Raw genomic sequence first — 20,853 nt, 5'->3', positions numbered from 1 at the left:
TACTCGAGCATGTCCATCCCAAATGATTCAGGAAGCGTGTCCAAACAATACAGCATGTTCATTTTGGTGCGTAAAACTGCCTTAATCCTAAGGAACTTCACTGGTGGTGGGATGTGGCTGAGTAGATTTGTTTATGAGGAAATCTGTGCGTTTGATGAGCTTTTATGAATTCTAGGGAACATTAATTCTTTGTTAATTACAGATGACAGGCACTGGCATCAGCCGCTGTCTTTTTCAAAGTGTGCTGTTAGCTGTGGCTTTGATGTTGCTATCACTGGCAATGGAAAGTAAAAGCATAACAGTAGCTACACTACTTAATGTCTAAAGGTTTATTTTGTGCTATTACAGACTTATTTAAGTTTGTCTGTAAACCACAAAAAGTGCACTGTAACACCTTTGCTTATTAACACAAACTACAGTGGAGCTTTGGATGTCTGTCTTAATGTCCAATAAGAACAACTCTTACTTGACATGAGGCCTCCTCAATACCTCACATCACTGTCCAGCTGGCAAAAAACATGGATATTTGGTTGAATTTCGGTTGTGAGGTTGGGTGACCAAAATTCAAAATTCAATTGCAACAACGTCTAGTAACCAAAATCCGGCGTCTTCCAAGCATCTTTTGCCAATGTCCTCTTGACCTTCTTTCCAAAAGTTGTCAGACACTTATAACAATAACTTGATCCTGTCAGATGCAAAAAAAGCAAGCATTTTAATGGATATACATTGACTGTGCAAAAATGCCCTGAGTGGTTACATTAGTCTGTGGTGCTGCTGCCAGCTGCAGTGCTCACACTCCATACTGGACTAATTTTGAAAATATTGTTCCAGTTAGTTACTTTGACAAAAAAATTGCGCTTCAATAATGCAATTAATTGTTGGGGTCTTGGCCACTTACTCTACGCTTATTAACAGTTACTGCACATTGCAATAGATTACTAAAAATCAGGAATGATTGAGCTGCTGTGGACACAAAAACCAGAGGTATTTCTGAATGAATGTGTGAGGGTGTGAACAAGAGGCCTGGGATGAATGAATGCATGTCAGGGGATGATGGCAAGAGATGCCACCTACTGTCCCTCGTGTACGTTTTAACTGTCATGGAGAAGGTGGTTGATCTTAATTTAGCAATGAGCTGTTGAGCAAGAGAGGGAGGGGATTCAAAATCCCAGCCACCAATCATGAACGGACACTTGTGCATCAGCGGTATGGCTTGACTAATGGCCAACCAGAGCTGTAGAGGAGACAGATTCATCTGTTGTGTCATTATTTTGTGCTATAATATGTGTTTGTACCTCAGAACAGTCAATATTTTGAGAGAAAATGGAAAAAAAAGACACACACACTAGGCCCAATGCGTAAAAAACAAAGTACAAACTTTATTATTCTGTCTTTACAAAGGCACAAGCCTCTTTATCCCCAAAACATTTCTCTTAAAAACAAAACAAAGACACAAAATAGCTTCTTGATGACCATATGAACCGACAGGTCTAACAAAAAAAAAAGGTTACAGAGAACAGACAAAAAGAGAGGGAGAGGAGGGAGCTGTGAAATGTGAAGGGAGACAAGAGATATTGACAATAGATAAACAAAAACAGCGTAAAGGATTTTGCAAAAAATAAAATTAAAAAAATGCAAAGGGCAAACAAGACAAGATGTAGGTGTGGACAAGGAGGGAAAGGGGGATACACAGCTGTGCGGCTTTTACTCATAACCTCAAGAGCTTCAGCTGAGGAGATGCCCCTTTATACATAACAAAGAGGCGGACTCCAGTATAGTACAGTAAGTGCTTTGTAATCTTGACCCCATTTACTGATCCCCAGGCCCACCCCACTCATCTGACAATCTGATATGTCCACATAACACACACAGGACAGAGTGTAAAACAGATGGAAATAAAACAGTTCCGGTATTCAGCAGAAAACTATCAAATGCAGATACTCGGAGGAAAAAGCAAAAGCTTGCAAAAACACGTTTTCGATATCCAGGAATCCCCTTCCTATAGTGATAGGTGCTGGGAAATTGTCCCATGATTTAATCTGACAGACACGTCACTCGTTTCAGAGCAGCTGACATCAATATTTCTTTAAAGGGCATTTCCATGACATGAATCATGATAGATGAGGTGCGTTCAATCGAACACAATATCTGTCCAGCAGTTCAAAGCTCCATCTATGCATCGATGCAGGTGACTCTAATAAAGTGTTTGTCCCTAAATGCAATTATAAAATAGCAGTGATGTGTCAAAAGCACTAAATGTAACTCGAATCTCTAAATAAATCAGGTTCACTTTTGAAAAGTAACCTGACAGGGAAAGATGAGTAAAATGTTATGGAATGTCAACATTTCAATGTGGAATTTTTTTTCCCACCACACATCTGGCTTTAATAGTGCACACGAAGGGGCCAACAGCTGCAAATATACATGTAAATCCAACCAGGAGTCAGTATTCAAATACATTTTGAGATACTAAGGGAGAAAAAAAAATCAGGAGCGCTTGAATGTAATTAGTAAACCAGCAACCTGTTCATAATAACAACAAAAAAGTAAAAGACAAAATAACTGGGAATATATATTCTAACTAGGGCTGGGCAATATATCTCTATTATATCGATACAGTGATATGGTGCAGATCTCTTCGTAGATTTTGGATATTGTGTTACAGTAAAGTGCTGTAATTTTCCTATTCTAGCAGACTTTTCTAGCAGTTGTATTATTTACCCACTAAGTCAATAAAACACATCGCTCTCAATTCTTATCAAACATCTCATTGTGTAAATATTGCTGTGGTAATCAATGTCAAATCACTATTCAAAAGTTTTTTTGAATATATATGAATCCAACCCCAAATAGCCCTTAAATTGAGAAATAGTAATCCAACATTTATTATCTATAGTTATCCTAAGATAAGGACATTTAAACTCTGTTTTTGCATTTAAACTTCTGACTCTCTCTCATCTAATGTCACTGAAACTGGGGGCAGTTTGATCACCTGTGACGGGCTTACAGATGTGCTCGCAAGATGTCTAACACGTCCAACATCCTAACAGTTTTGAAAGATAACATGGCATTTAAAGTTTCATTTAGCCAATTGTTAGCAACGGCCTTTTTAATGAGTAAATAAACCCCACACTTTTGGCTTAAGTCTCCTCCCTGGAATGTGTAAAAAGTCTCTATATTGGGCAGGGCTGGGAGGGGGCTAAGACACACCAAGTTACCTAATCGTGCCACCTCTTGATCCACAGCACCTTCCTGTCCCCAGTTTTCAACCTTAAGAGGACAGCCACTATGCATATTTTTACACAATATGTATAATTGTAATACTTTACATTCAGATGTCAAGAGTTGGACCTGAATCAATCACTAACACTCCTAAATATCCATTTTTTCAACTGACCAAAAAGGGTGGTTTGGGGGTTTAGTTACTCTTTAAGGACATAAAAGCTGTCATTGAGTTGGGCATTTCTTTGAGATGAGGGAACAGGAAGTGATGAAATATTAACTAATTCCTGGGCTTTAAAACTCTTTCCTGGAGCACTCTATTCAGGAAAGCCCTAATTTTGAGAAAGCACCAATAGTCAATCCCACAGTATTGAGTATTTGGAAAAAAAAATATCATCATATTTGATTTTCTCCATATTGCCCAGCCCTAATTCTTACACACCCCAGGTGTTTACAAGCCTGTTTGGACAGGCAAGGGGGGGAAAGCAGAGGGATTCCAGTGGCCACCAAACGGCCCAGATCAAGTGTTCAGGTACATCACTCAGACCCTGGCGGCTGTGTTAAGGCTGGCTTCACAGTGCCTCACTGCACCCATGGGCTTTTAGTAAGGTAAGCTGCTGCCTCTCTCAGCTACATGTCTTAAAGTCCGTCTTGTCAACCAACCGTTCCAGCCAAAAACATTAAGAGCGTGATCGAAGCAGAAACGGCTAAATAGTGAAGAAAGCTACACAAAAAGCGCACAAGGACAAATCTAAGGAAATGCATAGAGCATGTGTGGCACATTCAGACAACTTCACTGGGCATTTTCCTCATAATTGAAGTATACACTGCTTTGATAAATGTCCCAACATTTGGACAAGAGACTGTTAAGGGCTAAACAAAGCCAGCCCTTAGGATTAAGCAAATGAATGATTGTATGTCAGTTGTATTTGTATATGTGAGTGTTATGCGCACATACACATAATTTCAAGGCGAAAGGGGTGCTGCTGCAGACTGCCAGAGTCTGGGACACCACTACGCTCAGTGGGACAAACACACACACACCAGAACCAGTGGGAATTACTAAAGAGTGCCCACAGATTAGCTTATTTAACAAGCCAGGTGCTTTTATATTCAAAAGGGGAGGGTGTCAAGAAATGTCAAAGCATCAATATTTTTTGTCAAGCCATGAGTAAAAACAAGAACATGCCAAATACATGTATGGGATTACTGGGAACCCAGCCCAGTAAAAAAAAAAAAAAAAAAAAAAAGGCGACAAACAAACAAACAAAAAGAATAGAGCTGTGAACCAGTAAGCGCACTCTCTCCTCCTGAGCTGCACTTCATTTCCTACAAGCACCTGTCAGCCAAGAAAACTGCTTTTAAATCCCGTTATTGTGGTGCTTCTTTTTTTTTGTGTGTATGTGTGTGCATTTCCAGTAGAGTCACTTTAACTAGCTGGCTGAGGGAGCCTTACAGAAACAAAACATGAAAAACTAGACTTCACAAGAATAAAAACATTATTCTTCCAGCCAGAAGCCTAAAAACTTTTAGACAGCCTTGTTAGCTCACCATGTCTCTACAAACAGCTCAGAGAAGGAGGCTTAAAAGGATATTTGTCTAAACTGCTCTGGGCCATGATGACGCCACACACCGCTTTGTCTCCTGTTTCGTTGGTCAGTCATATGGCCGAATAAAGAGAACAGTCCTGGTGATGTTTAGCAGACATTCTGGTATCCAGTATGACGGAGCATTTATAGATCTGTCAGTGAAGTAACTGCTCTAATAATAGCCTCTCTATAGATTAATGGACAGACACGAGTTTGTGTGAGAGAGCAGGGGGACGAGAAGCAGAGAAATGTGTCTAAGTGTAAACCTATTCGGGCTGCCTATCACGGTACAACATGTAGAGTGTGCACTGAAAAGAAAACAAAAAAAACGAGTGCTTCAATCTGTCTACCAGCCCTATTAATGTCCAGAGTGCTGTGGGGTTGTAGCCTCCTGTCGCCCTGGTCTGCTTGGGCCCTTTTTTGTGTAAGTGTGTGCGTGTATGTAGGTGTACAAGACATCGGGGGTGAACTCAGGGCAGTGAGCAATCGTCGGGCCCGTCGCTGTTTGAGGCCGTGTCTGAGCCCGCCGCGTCAGAGAGGACACGGCCTGAAGTGACAATGACCGCCCTCCGCTGCTCCTCCTCGCCAACACAAGCCTTCCCCTGGGTGCCCTCGATGTGCTGGATTGCCTGAAGAAAGAAAGCAAGCGATGTCAGAGATGACAGCACCCTCTAGTGTTCAGATGTGAAAACTTCTAGCAAGATTGGATCATGTAAAGCAGTGATACTCAACTTACAACCCGTGGGCCAAATCTGGCCCCTGATAGGGTGTCAGGTGATCCATGAACCGTTTCCTTATTCTCAGTAAAAAAAGAGATTCACGCTGGGAGTCTTTTTTGTACTTTAAGTTTACATAAGGTGCCAGAGTGAATAAAACAGCATCAAAGTAGAGTTTGTTTATTAAAAGTGCCAGTGGAGGATCCACCACACCCCCAAGACAGAGGTCCTAGCTAAGCCCCTATTGTCCTTAAATCCTAGACATGCCGTAAAATCCCATAAACATCCTAAAATCCTAGATATGTCCCAAAATCCTAGACATGTCCCATAAAATCATAGTAATGTCCTGAAATCATAGAAATGCCCTAAAATCTGAGAGATGTCCTAAAATCCTAAAAACATCCTAAAATCCTAGAAATATTCTAAAATCCTAGAAACATCCTAAAATCTGAGAAATGTACTAAATCTTAGAAACATGCTAAAATCATAGAAAGATCCTGAAATCCCACAAACATAAAAATCTGAGAAATGTCCTAAAATCCTAGAAACATGTTTGGTGCTGCGACTGGCCCCTGGCCTCCTGTCATTTTGTAAAAGTGCCCCCCAAGCAAAGTAAGTTGAGTATCCCTGATGTAAAGTCTGCCTCTTCCGTCTTACTTGAACGATGGTGTCCAGGTTCTGTCGAGATGTGGACACTGTGTTAATGACTGATGTCGGGCCCATGGTTACCACGGTGACGTGATGGGGCTGGGGAGGCTGGGCAGGTGCAGGGACGATGACTGTGGCATGGTGTGTAGGTGCAGGGGGGGTAGCCGGGGCCAACACCTGGTAGAAGGGAGCAATTATTATGCATTACTCTTATGTCACCACTACAACACAGTAACAAACTGTAGTGGTACAGTGCTGTCATATGGTACTCAGGTATCATGCCCTGCACAAACTACCATAAAAATATATTTTAAAATTCAAACATGCTAAAATAGCGCACATACACAGGCACCATAACACACATAACTGGGAATACAGATGGGCAGCACATTTAATATTAACCAGGCCAGATGTTAGGAAGCTTTCATCAAGTCCTTATGTTTGGGGAACGCGTTTTCTCACTGAGCTGCCTCTAAAAACCAAGCTTATTGGGAAGGTAGTTAGTTTTTTGCAGAAATTGTGCTAGTAGGGGGCGCTCAGATTTCTCTTGGGCATGCCACTTAAGCCGTGTTTCCACCAAACACTTTTGGTATAGTACCCTTATTAAAACTGTATGTAATCCATACGGACATGTACCTCAACTCTAAATGTGTTTCCACTGCAGATAGCACCTTATTATATAAGCGAGGTTGTTACCAGATGGCAAAAACTCACTGCTCCATTCAGCTTGCTGTTTTTTCTCTTCACCGATAATGCAAAGAGAACGTCCGCACCTTGCCGATTTTCCATCATTTAGCACAAAAAAAGAACAGGCTGTAGCACACAGGAATGATGCTCTGACACTTTTTTTTACCCAAGTGAGGAAATAGAACATTTGCAGTTCACATAATCTGGTTGAAATTCATAAACATCTTTTTAAACGCTTTAAGATCCAATAATCACTAAAGTGTAAGAGTGAATAAAAGCAGCTGTCATTTTCTTGCCAACGCTAAGAGCGTTCTATCTGCAGTGGAAAAGGAAATACTGAAAACGACTTGGTACCAAAAGTGTGTCGAGTTAAGACGCACCACACATTGGAAATGAGGCAATAGTGATTCTCTAACTTATACCATCCGTTAACTTTGAGACAGAGTTGAAAGCTCTAGAAAAAAAGTTAATTAGTGAGCCTTTTGTTGAATTTTGTCAATTTTCTATGTGTTGTTTTTGATGGAAAATATTAGGGGTCAACTGACACTGGTCTGTCAGGGCCGATACAGATACAGATTATTAGTACTTCTTAATGAGACCGATAACCAATATTTAGAATTTATATGCATTTACAATAACAATGAAAAAATTTGTCAAAATTTTGAATTTGGAATATAACAAACCCCAATACAAAACTTTAAATGCCTTTAGCAAAAGTTTAATCAAAACTGAACCTTTAAACATCATATACAGCAAGTTCACTGCAACTTTTTTAAAAATGTAGTTCAATGAAAATTGCATCAGATCATTTAAATAAAACCGTGATACAGATAATCGGCAAAATGCCAAATATCAGCTCCGTTAATCAGCCAGGCAGATAATATGTCAGCCACTATAATATATGATGAATATATAATTCCTTTATTTACAAGTAACTGTTTCAATAGAATAAGTTAAAATGTGATATTAGGGTGTATCAAGCTTTTAGTTATAGTAAAACAGAAGATATATATTAACAAGAGTTAATAATATTTTCATTACTTTTTTAGTGCTGGGGTAAATTTTGTCAATTCATAGTGATATTGATTTGAGGTCATATAGCTCAGATGTGCTTGGGGAGTCAAAAAGTGTCACATGACTAACCCAGAGCGTCTCATCAATCATCTCTCACTACCAGCGCCCAGCTGCCGCAAGTAGTGGAGGGCAGACAGCAGCCGCCAATTGATTTGGCATCATGTTCAGTTAGCGTTCGCCTGCAGAAACAGGATACTGCGGCTGTCAGGGCAGGAGACAGGCACAACACAAAGAAGTGCGAGCTGCTCATTCAACACGCTGTAAATGTGTCTTAGCTGCTGACAGCTCTAACTCAGGACATGGAAGAGGCTGTCAGTGTGACATCTACTGTACACTGTGAGATTAGTTCAGAGGTGTGTGTGTGTGTGTGTGTGTGTATGTGTGTGTGTGTGTGTGTGTGTGTGTGTGTGTAAGCATTTTAAAATGTAGTATGCTTCAACATGATTGACTCTTGAAGTGTGAAAAATGTTATGGTTACAAACAGGAAGGGGGAGGAGAACTTGGACAGCTGCCTGATGAATATAGGCCAACGGGCCCAAAATGAACTGGTTTTCAAAATATACTGGGCTGAAACATGGTTTGTCTGCTTGTTTGAAAACCTCTGGAAACACTGTAAAGCAGATTTGCAGAATGGCATCGGGAGTGTCAGACAGGTACACAATTAAGTCATAATGTGGATCAAACCAAAGCTTTTTTTTTTTTGCTCCTTTCAATCAAGAAAATTGTGTGTTTTAGATTAAAAAAATACTATTTAGCTCTAATAAAGTCTGTTATGACACAAGTCTTTTAACATTTTCTTATATGTTCTGCCATTCCATAGACAGATCCAATATTTACATCTATGTCTTGAGTTGAATTTATGAAAAAACAGTGTACAAAGAATCCAAAAACAGAGAAAAGTCTTGATGGGTTGCGGTCATAGGAGTCCACGTTTAACAACAGAAAAAGACTATATGAGAAAATCTGTTTAAAAACTCACACAGCCAGCACAGTATAATCCAAGTGTCATTTATCTAGTTTCATGTCTGGTACTTCCCAAACAAAAAGCCCATTCCCATGGACTACTACTGAATTGAAAGCGAAACGCATCTATGCTCTCTTCAAAGCCAGATTTCACTGATAAAAAAGGTCCCAACTAACTTTTACAACACCAAAATAACACAATAACACAAACTAACTAACTGATCGAGGCAGTGGTAGACCAGCAGCTCCAGAGACCAGCGAGGTAAATATACCGTTTTTGTCAGTGGGGCCTCAGCTGCTCTTCCTGAGGTTTCTTCCATTTTTCCCCCCGTTACAGGGATTTTTGGGGGGGAGTTTTTCCTTAGTCTAAGGTCTAAGTAAAGGTCTAAGTAAAGGATGTCATATGCTGAGGCAAACTGTGTTTTGTGATAATGGGCTTTATAAATAAAATCGATTGACTTGACTACTGAACGAGTTGTGTGACAGTTTGTAAACAGATATTTTAAAAATAATTTTGCATCATCAAATGTGGGGGAGGGGTGTAAAGTATTCCTTTAGTCCTGAAATGTGAACACCAGATTTTGCACACCAGACTTGGGAGAGTTAACCCGTGACAAATAAAAAGTGAAATTTATCAGCACATGAGAGCAACTCTCCCAAGGATTTCACTGTTTATGTGTGAGTCAGACTCTTATGCAAATGTTTCCAACCTGTGGGCTGTGGGCTGGAGTTAGATCCCTCTCCAGCTGCTTGTGCTGCTGCAGATGGACAAGGCTCTGTGTTTGGGTCTGGTGCTCCTGGACCTGCTGGGCGATCGCCTTCAGTTTCTCTGGGTACAACTGAGCATCCAGTGAACGCATCTAACACACAGAGCGGGGGATAAAACGATGTTAGTCAGTGTGTTTGTCTGGACTCGTGAAATTGAAAGTGAAGCCTCCTGCAGACTGGAGATTTTAGCAATCTTATAAGTTCAGTTCAAGCTGCAGTGTGCGATATCGATCTATTAAACTTGCAAGAACAAAACTTGGTCAGCGTGTCATCCATCTACGCTGCTGTAGTGGTGAGAGAAAAAGGTAAACAAACATGAATCAAGCCCTCACTAAAGCAGCAGTTTATGTTTGTTGAAAAAACTCTGAAGAAGAGCAGAAGGAGAATGTGGATGCGGCTTTGGCTGTGGAAAAGAGGCAAACTTGGCACGCCAATTTTTCAACATTTGCACAAAGTATTTATTAGCATCTACTAGCATTTAGCAGTGTCGTGCTGATCAGTGCGTGCTTCATGCTGCATTTCTATTGGTTGGTTCACAGATGTAGGATGTAACAGCGGTCACACAGTCAGATGGTCATCCCAAATTTCTGACACTGGCAGAACTTTACCCCAGGCTGTCTTTGATTGCAAGACCAGGACAACTGCCATCCCTGAACCTCTCTCACTGTGCGACACAGGACCGCCGTTTTACAGCCGTGACCGAAGATATCGCTACATATCTTTCACGTCAATCATCTTTCGTCTAGGACAGCCCAAAATCAAACATCGTGGCTGTTCCTTTTACCTGATCTTCCAGCATCATCCTGACTGAGCGCTCTTTCTCCAGCTGCTGCCTCAACTCAATCATCTCCCTCCTCAGGTCTTCGGTCTTCTCCTCCTCCAGGATGTCTGGTGAGCCGATCCCTTCATCTTTCTCCTCTGCACGCCTCCTCTTAGGGGAGGAACCACTTAACTCCTAGAGAGAGCAACCAGAAATTGGACATCCGTTTTAGATGAACTGATGATACTGAAGGACAGAAAATCCAGGTGAAGCCTTTTTCAGGTTTGGCTCGGTGATGCTTTACTTGAATGATTCGTTTGAGCTGACTGTTCTGCTGCAATAGCCGCGTCTTCTCCTGCTCCAAAGTAAAAATGTACTCCGCTGTCTGTTGCAGGATGGCAGCCTGGGGAAAAAGAAAAGAAGAACAATGTTACAGCCCCCTTACAGCTACATCTAACTCATCACCTAACTCAAAACTCTCTCTGTGACCCACCTTACTGAGCTTCTCTCCATCGCTGTGTGGGATGAGTGTTTTAAGTGACTGGAATCCAGCATTGATGCTCTGCATACGCCGACGCTCGTTGCTGTTGGCAATCTCTCTGCGAATTCGCCTCTCTTGGTCCCGAGCTGTTTCTGGGGTGAGAGGAATGTTGGCCAGACTACGGGGAGGAGAGGGGGAGGACAGCAGTTAGTCGGACAAACTAAAACATACACTTTCATCACCCTGACAGCGGCGGACAAAGCACACAATGCTATTACTTAAGTCAAAGTATAGATACGCCTGTTCAAACATTACTCCAATACAAGCGAAAGTTGCTGAGTAAAATTATTACTTGCCTTAAAGTACTGTAGTACTTGCTTTAAAAAAACAACCTTAAGTATTCAAAAAACTTGAAAGGCTTACTGAATAAGCTGCAAGGCCTGTGGAAATTCCCATAGAAACACAAAATGACAAGCTCTCTCGGGTTGGACCTTACCTTACAGTTGGTAAAGTGTGTTTTGGTATAAATTAAACTGCACAGTTTAAACTACAACTTTACAGTTTTTACAAGACCAGCTGAAACTTTAAGTTGACTAATTACTTAGCTGATTGATGGGAAATTTATCCCAAACATTTTGATAAGCAATTCAGTCATTTACTAGTGTATTTAGAATAATTTTGAGTTTATTTTGTCTTAGATTTTTCTGCATCAGGTGCTTTTACTGTCAATACTTTAAGTACATGTTCCTAGTTCTACTTTATTTTATTTAATGACAATTTTCATTGCGGGGCTTCTGTACTGCTTCTAACAGAGTACTTTTACAGTGTGGTATCAGTACTTTAACTTTAGTAAAGGAATTTAATACATCGTCCACCACTGTATCTAACTCAGATTAATGGTTAAAGCCAAACAACATCAAGCTACCTTAGTTTTTGTTTCAATATCCTTTTCTGGGAACTCAAATAATCTCAATCTGCCTTTTTTCTACTCCCACATCTGATAGTGGATGGGCGTAAAATTGTTGTTTTCCACAAAAGCTTTGGACATAAATACAGTTTTCCTGTGATCACAACCCCGCTGTGCGGGGAAGATTTTAGCATTTCTGCCAACTTCTTTGCTCTTTGATTCTGAGTGACTAAATGTCTTATTGAAATCATTTGTTATCTGAAGGAATAAAAAAAAAAAAACACTGAGGTCTACGGATTGCCCCTAAAAGACACATTGCTGTTGGGTTTTATTTTTACCGAACCATTAAAGTTATATTATGCAGGGTTTTCGGTAACTGTTTGTAAACACGCTCACCAGCAAAAGTAAAAGCTAACCCTAAATTTACTCGTTTGGCATTTCGCCTCACTATACTTGTGTTGTTTTCAGTCTTGTGTCTCGACTGCTGTTTACAGTTTGGCACTTGGTCTTTTTATAAAGACCTCATCTGAGCGCTGTGGAGGTTCACACCATAACATCCAGAAAATTAAAAAAAAAAATAGAAAACCTAAGCAGAGGGCAAAGTCTCTGCAGACAAACACACTGCCACACACCTATAGTGGGTCATAAGTGATGATTGTGAGAGATTATTTCTGTATGAGTCTATACATTATTTTTTAAAAGACAAACCAATGTTAATTATGTAGGGTCAGGGATATTTTTGCCCAAATGTTTATTATGATTTAAAAAATATTGTCTTGTGGCTGAGATGAGGGTAGAACAGAGCTGAGAGAGGCATTCAGTAAACTGTATATATATTATTTAAAAAAGTATTTATTTATGATATTACTGTTGAATTTACACTGCACTGCTCACTTCATCTATTTATTTATTTATTAATTACTTATTCGCCGGCTTAGGGTTTTATTTATTCTGTTTATTATTTAATGATCACCGAGACGTTCATTTTGTTCGCGTGGCTGGAATGACAATAAAGAATCCTCGATTTTGAGCATTTTACAATGCAATGTGAGAAAAAGATTCATGAAATCCTCTGTCTTAGCTTTATTTAAGACTTTTAAAAGACTGATTTAGGACACTTAATACCATTAAAACCTTATTTTTAGATTCATGAATTCAATGCCTTTTAATACGTTTTAAGGACTCGTGGAAACTCTGGATGAGCGATGTCAGCTAACTAACGCCAAATCACTGTGAGGCACTTATCCACAACACCAAGATGAACCGTTATTTAATATTGTAAAGCATACTGGCCAATTGGCTCATATATAATTCCAAGTGTACAGACACTTACGAGCCAAATTGGAGTGTTCTGTAACTTTTTAAGCAAGAAAATGACATACTGTCCACCTCATAAACCCCAGGCGAAAGTGCAGAGCGGACGGCTGTCACACCTTGCCATGCTGCAACTGCTGCTGACTTTGCAGCAACGGTGAAGCACAAATGAGAAAAATATTCAGAGATTCATCTCAAGTGCAAATCAGTTTTACACAGCACATGTAATAAGGGGTCCCTGCTGCGTCTCTCTTTCAGCTAAAGGGTCCTTGGCCTGAAAAACAATGAAGACCCCTGCCATAAAACAAGACTGCGATCCCATAGTTCCCTGTATGCTTAAGTCAGGGTTAATGGACAAAATTTACAAGACTTTTCCATGACTTTTCAAAGACCCATTATAAGGATTTCTTTTTCTTGCCCTACTTGCCTGGCAGATTCCAACTCTATTCAAAAGAGACGGACCCCGGGAGAAAATAACAAAACATATGCAGTGGTAAGCAAAATATCACACGCTGACATATATTAGGGCTACGTTACATCTTCAGCTACAGAAAATCAATTCGCTGTTAATTTTACACATTACGTGGCAGGTTATCCGCGAGGATTATTCTGTCAATTTCATAATACAAAAGGAATTCCATGACTTTTCCAAAAACTGTGAAAGACTTTGACCAATCCTGCGACTTTTCCAGGTCTGGAAAATTCGATTGTGACATTCCATGACTTTTCCAGGTTTTCCATGACTGTGGGAAGCCTGTAAAGTGTCCTGGTGCATACACAAAATGGGACTGCTCTTCTAGCCCTGTGACATTTCTTAACAGGTGTTAAAGTGACACATTAATATGTACTGTTATGCAATCTCAAGTTATGATTTTGAAAGGTCTCAAGGAGCGAGAATGTTTCCTGCCATTGAAGCAGAACTGACATTTCACAAGACACCTTACGAGCACCGCACGTGGTGAAAAGGCCTCTTTACAGTGGCACCAGTGCTGATAACTCCAGTTGAGATGTAATTAGAGCAGCACTGAACCTGTTAATATTTCCTTTCATATAAATCTGTGGTGAACTGACACAATATGCCATATGTAGTAATTCAGTTGAGGGGAAATTCTAAGCGAACTTCCTCTAACATCCTCTCTGTATCGAGCTCAGTATCTCTGGGACCCTCTCTGGCCAAGCTCTTATCTGTACTGACTCAGCTGCCTCAGTGCAAACACTGGGAACAATTGTGCAGACACAGATGAGAAAAGGCGTGTGTGCGTGAACACACACACACACACACACACACACACACACACACACACACACACACACACACACACACACACACTCACACACACACACACACACACACACACACACACACACACACACACACACGCGCGCACACGCGCGCGCGCGAGTAGCAACACTGCAGCCGCACATCCAGCAAACACATCCACTGCCAAAACATGACCAACTGGGCCTGGACTTCACCATATCACACAAACCAGTACAGACTGGGTCCCAATAAGAGTTGAATTAATGCCTAAAACAGAAACAACTAAACAGAGCTGAAGGATTGGTCGATGAATTGTTATTAAACTGATAACATTTAAGTTATTTAAAAAAAAAAAAAAGCCAAAGATTTGATGGTTCCAGCATTTTGAATTTTACAATTAGCTGCTTTCCTTGTCATAAATTATGGTCAATTACATATCTTTGGGCTTTGGGCTGTTGGTCAAGCAGCACAAAATATTTGCAGACATCACATTGGACTCTAGGAAATAGTGATGGGCATTTTTCCACTTTTTCCTGATGTTTTAGGACTAAATCACATATTAAACTAAAATGAAAATAATCATAAGTTCTGAGGCTGCAACTAAATGCAAAAAGATTAGATTATTATTCTTTATTATGTGTTAGAATATCAACCGAAAATACAGTCATTTTATGCTTTTGATTGGAAGACATGCAAGTATACTTAGATTTGAGTTATACAGCAATGATACTCAGCTGACAGCTGCGTGCCACATGTGGCCCTTGATAGGGTGCACAGATATTTAGCTAAGTCACAATGAAAATAAAAAGATTCACACCAGGACTTATTTGTACTTTGAGTATAAATAAGGCTATAAATCACATTAAAAAAGCAAATAAATAAATAATAATAATAATAATAGAGTTTATATATTAAAAATAAGTGGCAAGGGAGAATTAGGATCCTGCCAAAGCCCTGAATGAACTGAAATCCTAGGAACGCATCTGCATACACCTGATCTGTGCGTAGCTTCTGCAACTGGATTTGCCTCATTATGCATTTTATCTGATAAATATTATTAATGTCCGTCTGTGTACTGGCCACTGATCTATTGTCATTTTGCAAATCTATTTATAATTTATAATTAATAATTTAATTATAATAATCAAATCTTTTTTAGACAAAAGAATAGAAGAAGCACCGCACAAATATTAGACACATAAAAACAAACTCACAAATATGATGCGAAGCAGCACAAGGGATTATTACAATAAACTACTGGAGGACAACAGAAATAATACTGAAAATGCATGGAAGTTACTATATGACATCATTAAACATAAAAAAAAGGAAAAATAGGATACCAAAATCATTTTCAGATCGAGAATAAAGTAACTAATAATGATATGGATTTAATTGTAAATTAATTGAATGATTTGATTAAGATGTGTACGTTGAATATTGGGGCAGAAATAGGGAATATTCATGTTAAAAAATTAAGTTTTGGGGTTTTTTTTTAAACAAAATTGAAAAAAAGAGGTAGGATTTGATAAGTATTCACTTCCTCCTACTCCTTTTTGGACATGAAATACTTAGTTGTTTACTGAGTATGGGCATTCTCGTGTTGCTTTTCTTAGCTCTGTTTATTTTATGTCCCAGTTTATTTGGCCTGTGTGAAATTTAGATCCAAATTAAACTAACAACAAAATGTGTCTTATTTTTGCTTGCCATTCTATTTTTTTTACCTTTATTTTATTTTATTTTATTTTTAATCACAGGTTCAGGATGAGATTACTTTATTTGCACCCATAGGTAGATTTGGTTTGCAGGATAAAGGGCAAAGTGCAAGGCATCAATTTAACACAGTTGTCAGAAACCACAGACAACATACAGGATATACATGACAAGAAGATAAAAGACAGAACAATTCAAGTGCTCCTGTGCAAAAATACATACAAAAAAAATACAAAAATTAACCTACAAAACCAAACCTTAAATAATAACAACGTAAAAACTACTAATAAATAAATCATAAATACAGGCTCCAAAATGACCTTTTTGAAAGTGCAATCTTCCTACAGCTTGTTTATCAGCGTGATGACAGCTGGAACAGAATTGTTTTTTTAAAGCACTTAGTTTTATTTATTTAATCATTTTATTATTTTTTCAATGCCCAAAGTGTCTTCGTGTTCATTTGGTCGTTTACTTTGTTTTGTGTGTTCATATAAACCAATATAAAGAGAAATACAAAAAAAGAAAAAGAAAAAAAAAAGAGAGAGACTACATTTCCCACACTGCCCGCGTCACCACCAACAGCCAGCAGCAGCAGCAGATCCCTCCGCCTCCCTCTTCAAACAGGGCTGCGGACGTATCGTAGGGCCTTCCGCGACATACACACCCCCTTATTAATAACACCACTTTTAATTTTTCCTGCCTTTCCGCGGACGTGAAATGTATCATTACTGGACACATTGAAGACAATATGTCCCCCCAAAGCCCAAATAACCCCTCTTTATGGCCACAGTGCCCGACACCACCTCCGTGCTCCGAGCAGACTTTTCGTGTCCTCCGCCATTATAACAATGCGGCAGGCAGCATGGCAGAGGTGCGGGATGAAAAGACGCAGTGGAGGCGACTCGTTAGCGCGAAAAAGACGCACAGAAACACCAGCAAAACTATCGCCACGTCGACTGTGGGGCGATTTAGACAGCAGCTGTGCACATTCACGTTAGCAGTGGACCAAAACAGGGCGCCATAAACAGGAAACAAACGCCAGACCCCCTCTCATCACTTTTAGCACAAGCCACAAGCATGGCCGCACTACCCACAATAACTTCGGATCGCTGAGCGAAATCAGCAGCCCGCACCGATGTGTGCGGCAAAACCAGATCCTTTCACACCGAGTGACACTCAAACACATAACATTTCCCCCTTCTCACATAAATCACAACACCCATGGGTGACACTGGGGGTAATTTAAGGATAAATAGTGCATGGATGCGCTCTGGAGCGGAGTAGCAGCGTGGTGTGCACGGAACCACGTGGTTTATGTTTGTTAGCCACAAAATACATCGATTTCGCAACAAAATATAGGAAATAACATCACTAGGAGGATGCAGCAAGCTGACATAGACCCCTTAATGGCTCGGACGCATTTTAATTTAAGTGTTTGATGCTTATTAATGCCCGCAGCTCACCATGAGTGGGTCGTGTACACAATAACAGATCAAGCATGTTGCCTCATCGCTAAGTGCGTCTACTCCAAACAGATGGCTTATAATAATAATAAACGCAGCGTGCCGGACGGAGCACATGTATACACACCTGCAGAGACCTCCGATCACTTCTTTCTCCGTTTTCCTGAAATGTTGCAAGGAGGGCACCTTCTGAGCTGGTACCATGAAATACTCCATGCTCGCCTCTCGCCAGTTTGCCCCCCTCCTCCTCCTCAAAAATAATTAAAACAGCAAACAGTCTCCGTGGAATAAAAGAAAAATGATGACGCTAGAGAGCAGAAATCCCGTTAAATCCTCAGAGGAGATATGAACCTCCTCGTCTGTGTAATGTAGTAGTTTGAGGCTGCTGAGAGTTGTAATGTTACTCGACTTCCAGCTGATGGGGTTCCCTCGTTGTGTGTGGCGCTCTACCTCTCTCTCTCTATCCCTCCCCTCTCTGCTGCTCTCTTCTCCCTCTGCATGACCGTGTGTGTGTGTGTGTGCGTGTGTGTGTGTGTATGCAGCTGATCGGATGGCTTTCAAGGCGGGAAACAGCTGGTAGGAGTCACACTGCACTACCAAAAGCCTCCTTCCGCAGAGACGGGGGACTGCATGTAAACAAAGGACTATTTAGTGCCGAAATACACGCGCAAGAAAACGCGCTTGTTGAAGAAAAAGGGGATTATATGTCTTTAATGGGAATTATGGTGAGGCATTGACTGCTAATTCGTGATTAAATGCGCGGTTGTGTTGAGTTAAAGCAATCCAAGAATCCTCCAGTCGGCGATTATCAGTGGTGGAGGAAGTACTGAGATCCATTAGTAAAAGTACTAGTACTACCCTGTGAAAATACTCTGTTACAAGCCCTGCATTAAAAATGCTACTTAAGTAAAAGCAAGTGAGTAAGATCAGGAAAATGTACTTAAAGTTGCAAAAGTAAAAGTACCATTGCAGAAAAATCGTAAAAAAAAGACACCCAACCAGAAATCTATAAATAATCTAAAACAAACAAAAAAAAAATAAAATAAAATATTATAATAAATAAAATAAAACAAAAACACCCCAAACTTTAAAACTGAAAAAAAGGGAAAAAAACACCCCCAAAATAAAATAATCTAAATAAAGAAACATAAATCAGTTAATAAAGAAGTAATAGAATAAATAAAGAAATAAACTGAAAATAACAACAACAATAATAATTATTATTATTATAACAATAATAATAGATAAATCACCCAAAACATCAAAATAAAAAATTCAAACTTATTTAAAAAAGAGAAAATAGTTGCCAGTTTTCTGTGAATCAACTGATTGATTCATCAACTAATTGTCGCAGCTGTACTTGTATAAAGTGTTTGGTTTATGCCAAAATCTTATTTTGTAAAGTAACTTAAACTGATGTAGTGAAGACAGAAAAGTACAATATTTCCCCTTGAAATGTAGTGGAGTTAAAGTTTAAAGTAGCATGAAAATAAAAACAGGCTTACTCAAGTAAAGTACAAGCACCTCAAATACATACTTAAATACAGTGCTTGAGTAAATGTATTAGTTACATTCCAGCACTGGTGATTAAATAATTTCAAAGATTTCCCTTCCTTATATATTAAATTATTAGGCTACTGCTTTTTCTTTACAAATCGCGACTAAAATGTAAACATTTACAGCATTCTTTAAATGAAGCAGACATTATAGGTTACAGACAGGATCAATAAGGATCAAGAAGCAATAACCTACATGCAGACTGCACCTTGACACTTACATAGTAAATAAAGAGCGGGTCTACTACAGGGGCGGATACTCCAACAGCTGCGATAAGAGAACAAGAGAGATCAGCTGACGAGTTGGCAGAGCTGCACAGCAACAGCGCACCGGGGAGGGCTTTTAGGGACACACTGCTGCTGGCTGACACACAACACGGATCAACGTGTAGCCTATGTATGCATGCTGTTCACCATTTTGCTTGTAACAGTTAAGGATAAGCTTATAGTAACCTAGAAATAACAGAAGCTGCGACGCGCACGCAATGAAACCAACCACAAAATGGGAGCAGCGAGGTTGTTTTTGCACCCGGAAACATGAAACGCTGCAGCTGTGTCCTCGCGGAGGCACATGGTGGCGTTTTATTAATTAGCTTACCTTACTGGTGCAGCTGTGGAAGTTGTCAAGCATTTACATAATGATGTCTTTAATAAGGCTGGCTGTCACACAGCTGTTCACACATGAATGAAGTCATGTAGGCCACTTACAAGAAACAGTGGGAGTGATTTTTAAGGGAAAGTAGAGGAGGCGTTTTGAAAATGTTAATGTTGATGCTTACATGTGTAGTTCTTAATTCTAGGCAAATAAACACAAACGTTGACCATATAATAAAATGGAAAAATAAAAGCTGATATAATATCCTGTGGTTGTTCCAGAGGCTTCATGATATGTTATTATCATGTTTCAGTCACGATACAATATTATTATTGCAATTTTAAACAACTGGCAATAAATTGCAATCTAATATTTTGTTCAATAGTAAATAATGTCCCCAAAGAAAAAAAATGGTCAGCGTCTGTTTTATCTAATAAGATTAAGTTTTAGTTTCTGACTTCAATCATTTTTATTGCAGCAAAATGTATCAAGTGACTGAAAAAGCAATTCATTTTATTATTCTACGATGCTACCAAAAGCTTAATTTGTATTAGCAATATTATTAATTGATAAAGAAAATAAAACTGATACTTGGCCTCAGTATAAAGATCAAATATTGCCATACAGCCTGTATTTATATTTGTACATAGAAGTCAATGATGTGATTACTATTCTAAGGTGCCCACTCACTGCACATCATTTTCCATGCAATTCATCTTTTACTGACCTTCCAAAAGTCAAATCTGAGCCATGAAATTCTGTATAAAACTGAGGTCTGAAATATTACTTTTGAGTACATTCAGAAATCTGAATCTTTATAGCATGACAATACATTTCTGAACTTTATCATCATTTCAAACATAATAAATGGTTAGAGAATTATGACTTTCCTAACAATGAAAATATAATGCTTGGCAAATCATTTGTTACTAATGAATAAAATCTCTGAGGGCTACCAGGTTTAGTAAATCTTGTCTGGGACTGCTTTAGGCCCTCTAGTGGTGGCATGATGGAAAGGCAAAGGGTGTTCTGGTGAACAGATTTGTACCCCAGCATCACTGACTGCTACAGGGTGGACAAAACAGAAACATCTGAATGCAACACATCAGTCAACATTGTAGCTGTCTTTGCGAGTT

The 20,853-nt window shown here is 39.5% G+C and overlaps 1 protein-coding gene across 1 annotated transcript; it reads right to left on the bottom strand.

Annotated features, from left to right (window-relative positions):
• Positions 1 to 1,350: 1,350 nt before the first annotated feature.
• On the bottom strand, positions 1,351 to 18,097 carry tfap4 (transcription factor AP-4 (activating enhancer binding protein 4)). Its single transcript, XM_042504199.2, has 7 exons — positions 17,694 to 18,097; positions 10,921 to 11,086; positions 10,732 to 10,830; positions 10,452 to 10,622; positions 9,610 to 9,759; positions 6,185 to 6,352; positions 1,351 to 5,440 (listed from the first exon to the last, which is right to left on the bottom strand). Exons 1-7 carry the CDS (start codon positions 17,780 to 17,782, stop codon positions 5,282 to 5,284), a joined length of 1,002 nt encoding a protein of 333 aa, XP_042360133.1. The 5' UTR covers positions 17,783 to 18,097; the 3' UTR covers positions 1,351 to 5,281.
• Between the last annotated feature and the right edge of the window lie 2,756 nt (positions 18,098 to 20,853).

Source organism: Plectropomus leopardus, chromosome 18, assembly GCF_026936395.1.
Source record: "Plectropomus leopardus strain MGB_pleo_1.0 chromosome 18, ASM2693639v1, whole genome shotgun sequence".
Classification (NCBI taxonomy): domain Eukaryota; kingdom Metazoa; phylum Chordata; class Actinopteri; order Perciformes; family Serranidae; genus Plectropomus; species Plectropomus leopardus.
The sequence above is the reverse complement of the archived record's forward strand: the minus strand, read 5'-3'. Positions and strand labels throughout refer to the sequence as shown.

Bases quoted from the DNA above. Each gene is read 5' to 3' on its own strand.
- tfap4 (XM_042504199.2), bottom strand. From the start codon at position 17,782: ATGGAGTATTTCATGGTACCAGCTCAGAAGGTGCCCTCCTTGCAACAT. The intron at 10,831-10,920 runs GTGGGTCACAGA...CTTTTTCCCCAG, and splicing joins ATGGAGAGAAGCTCAGTAAG to GCTGCCATCCTGCAACAGAC. The intron at 9,760-10,451 runs GTAAAAGGAACA...TCTGTGTGTTAG, and splicing joins GGATGATGCTGGAAGATCAG to ATGCGTTCACTGGATGCTCA.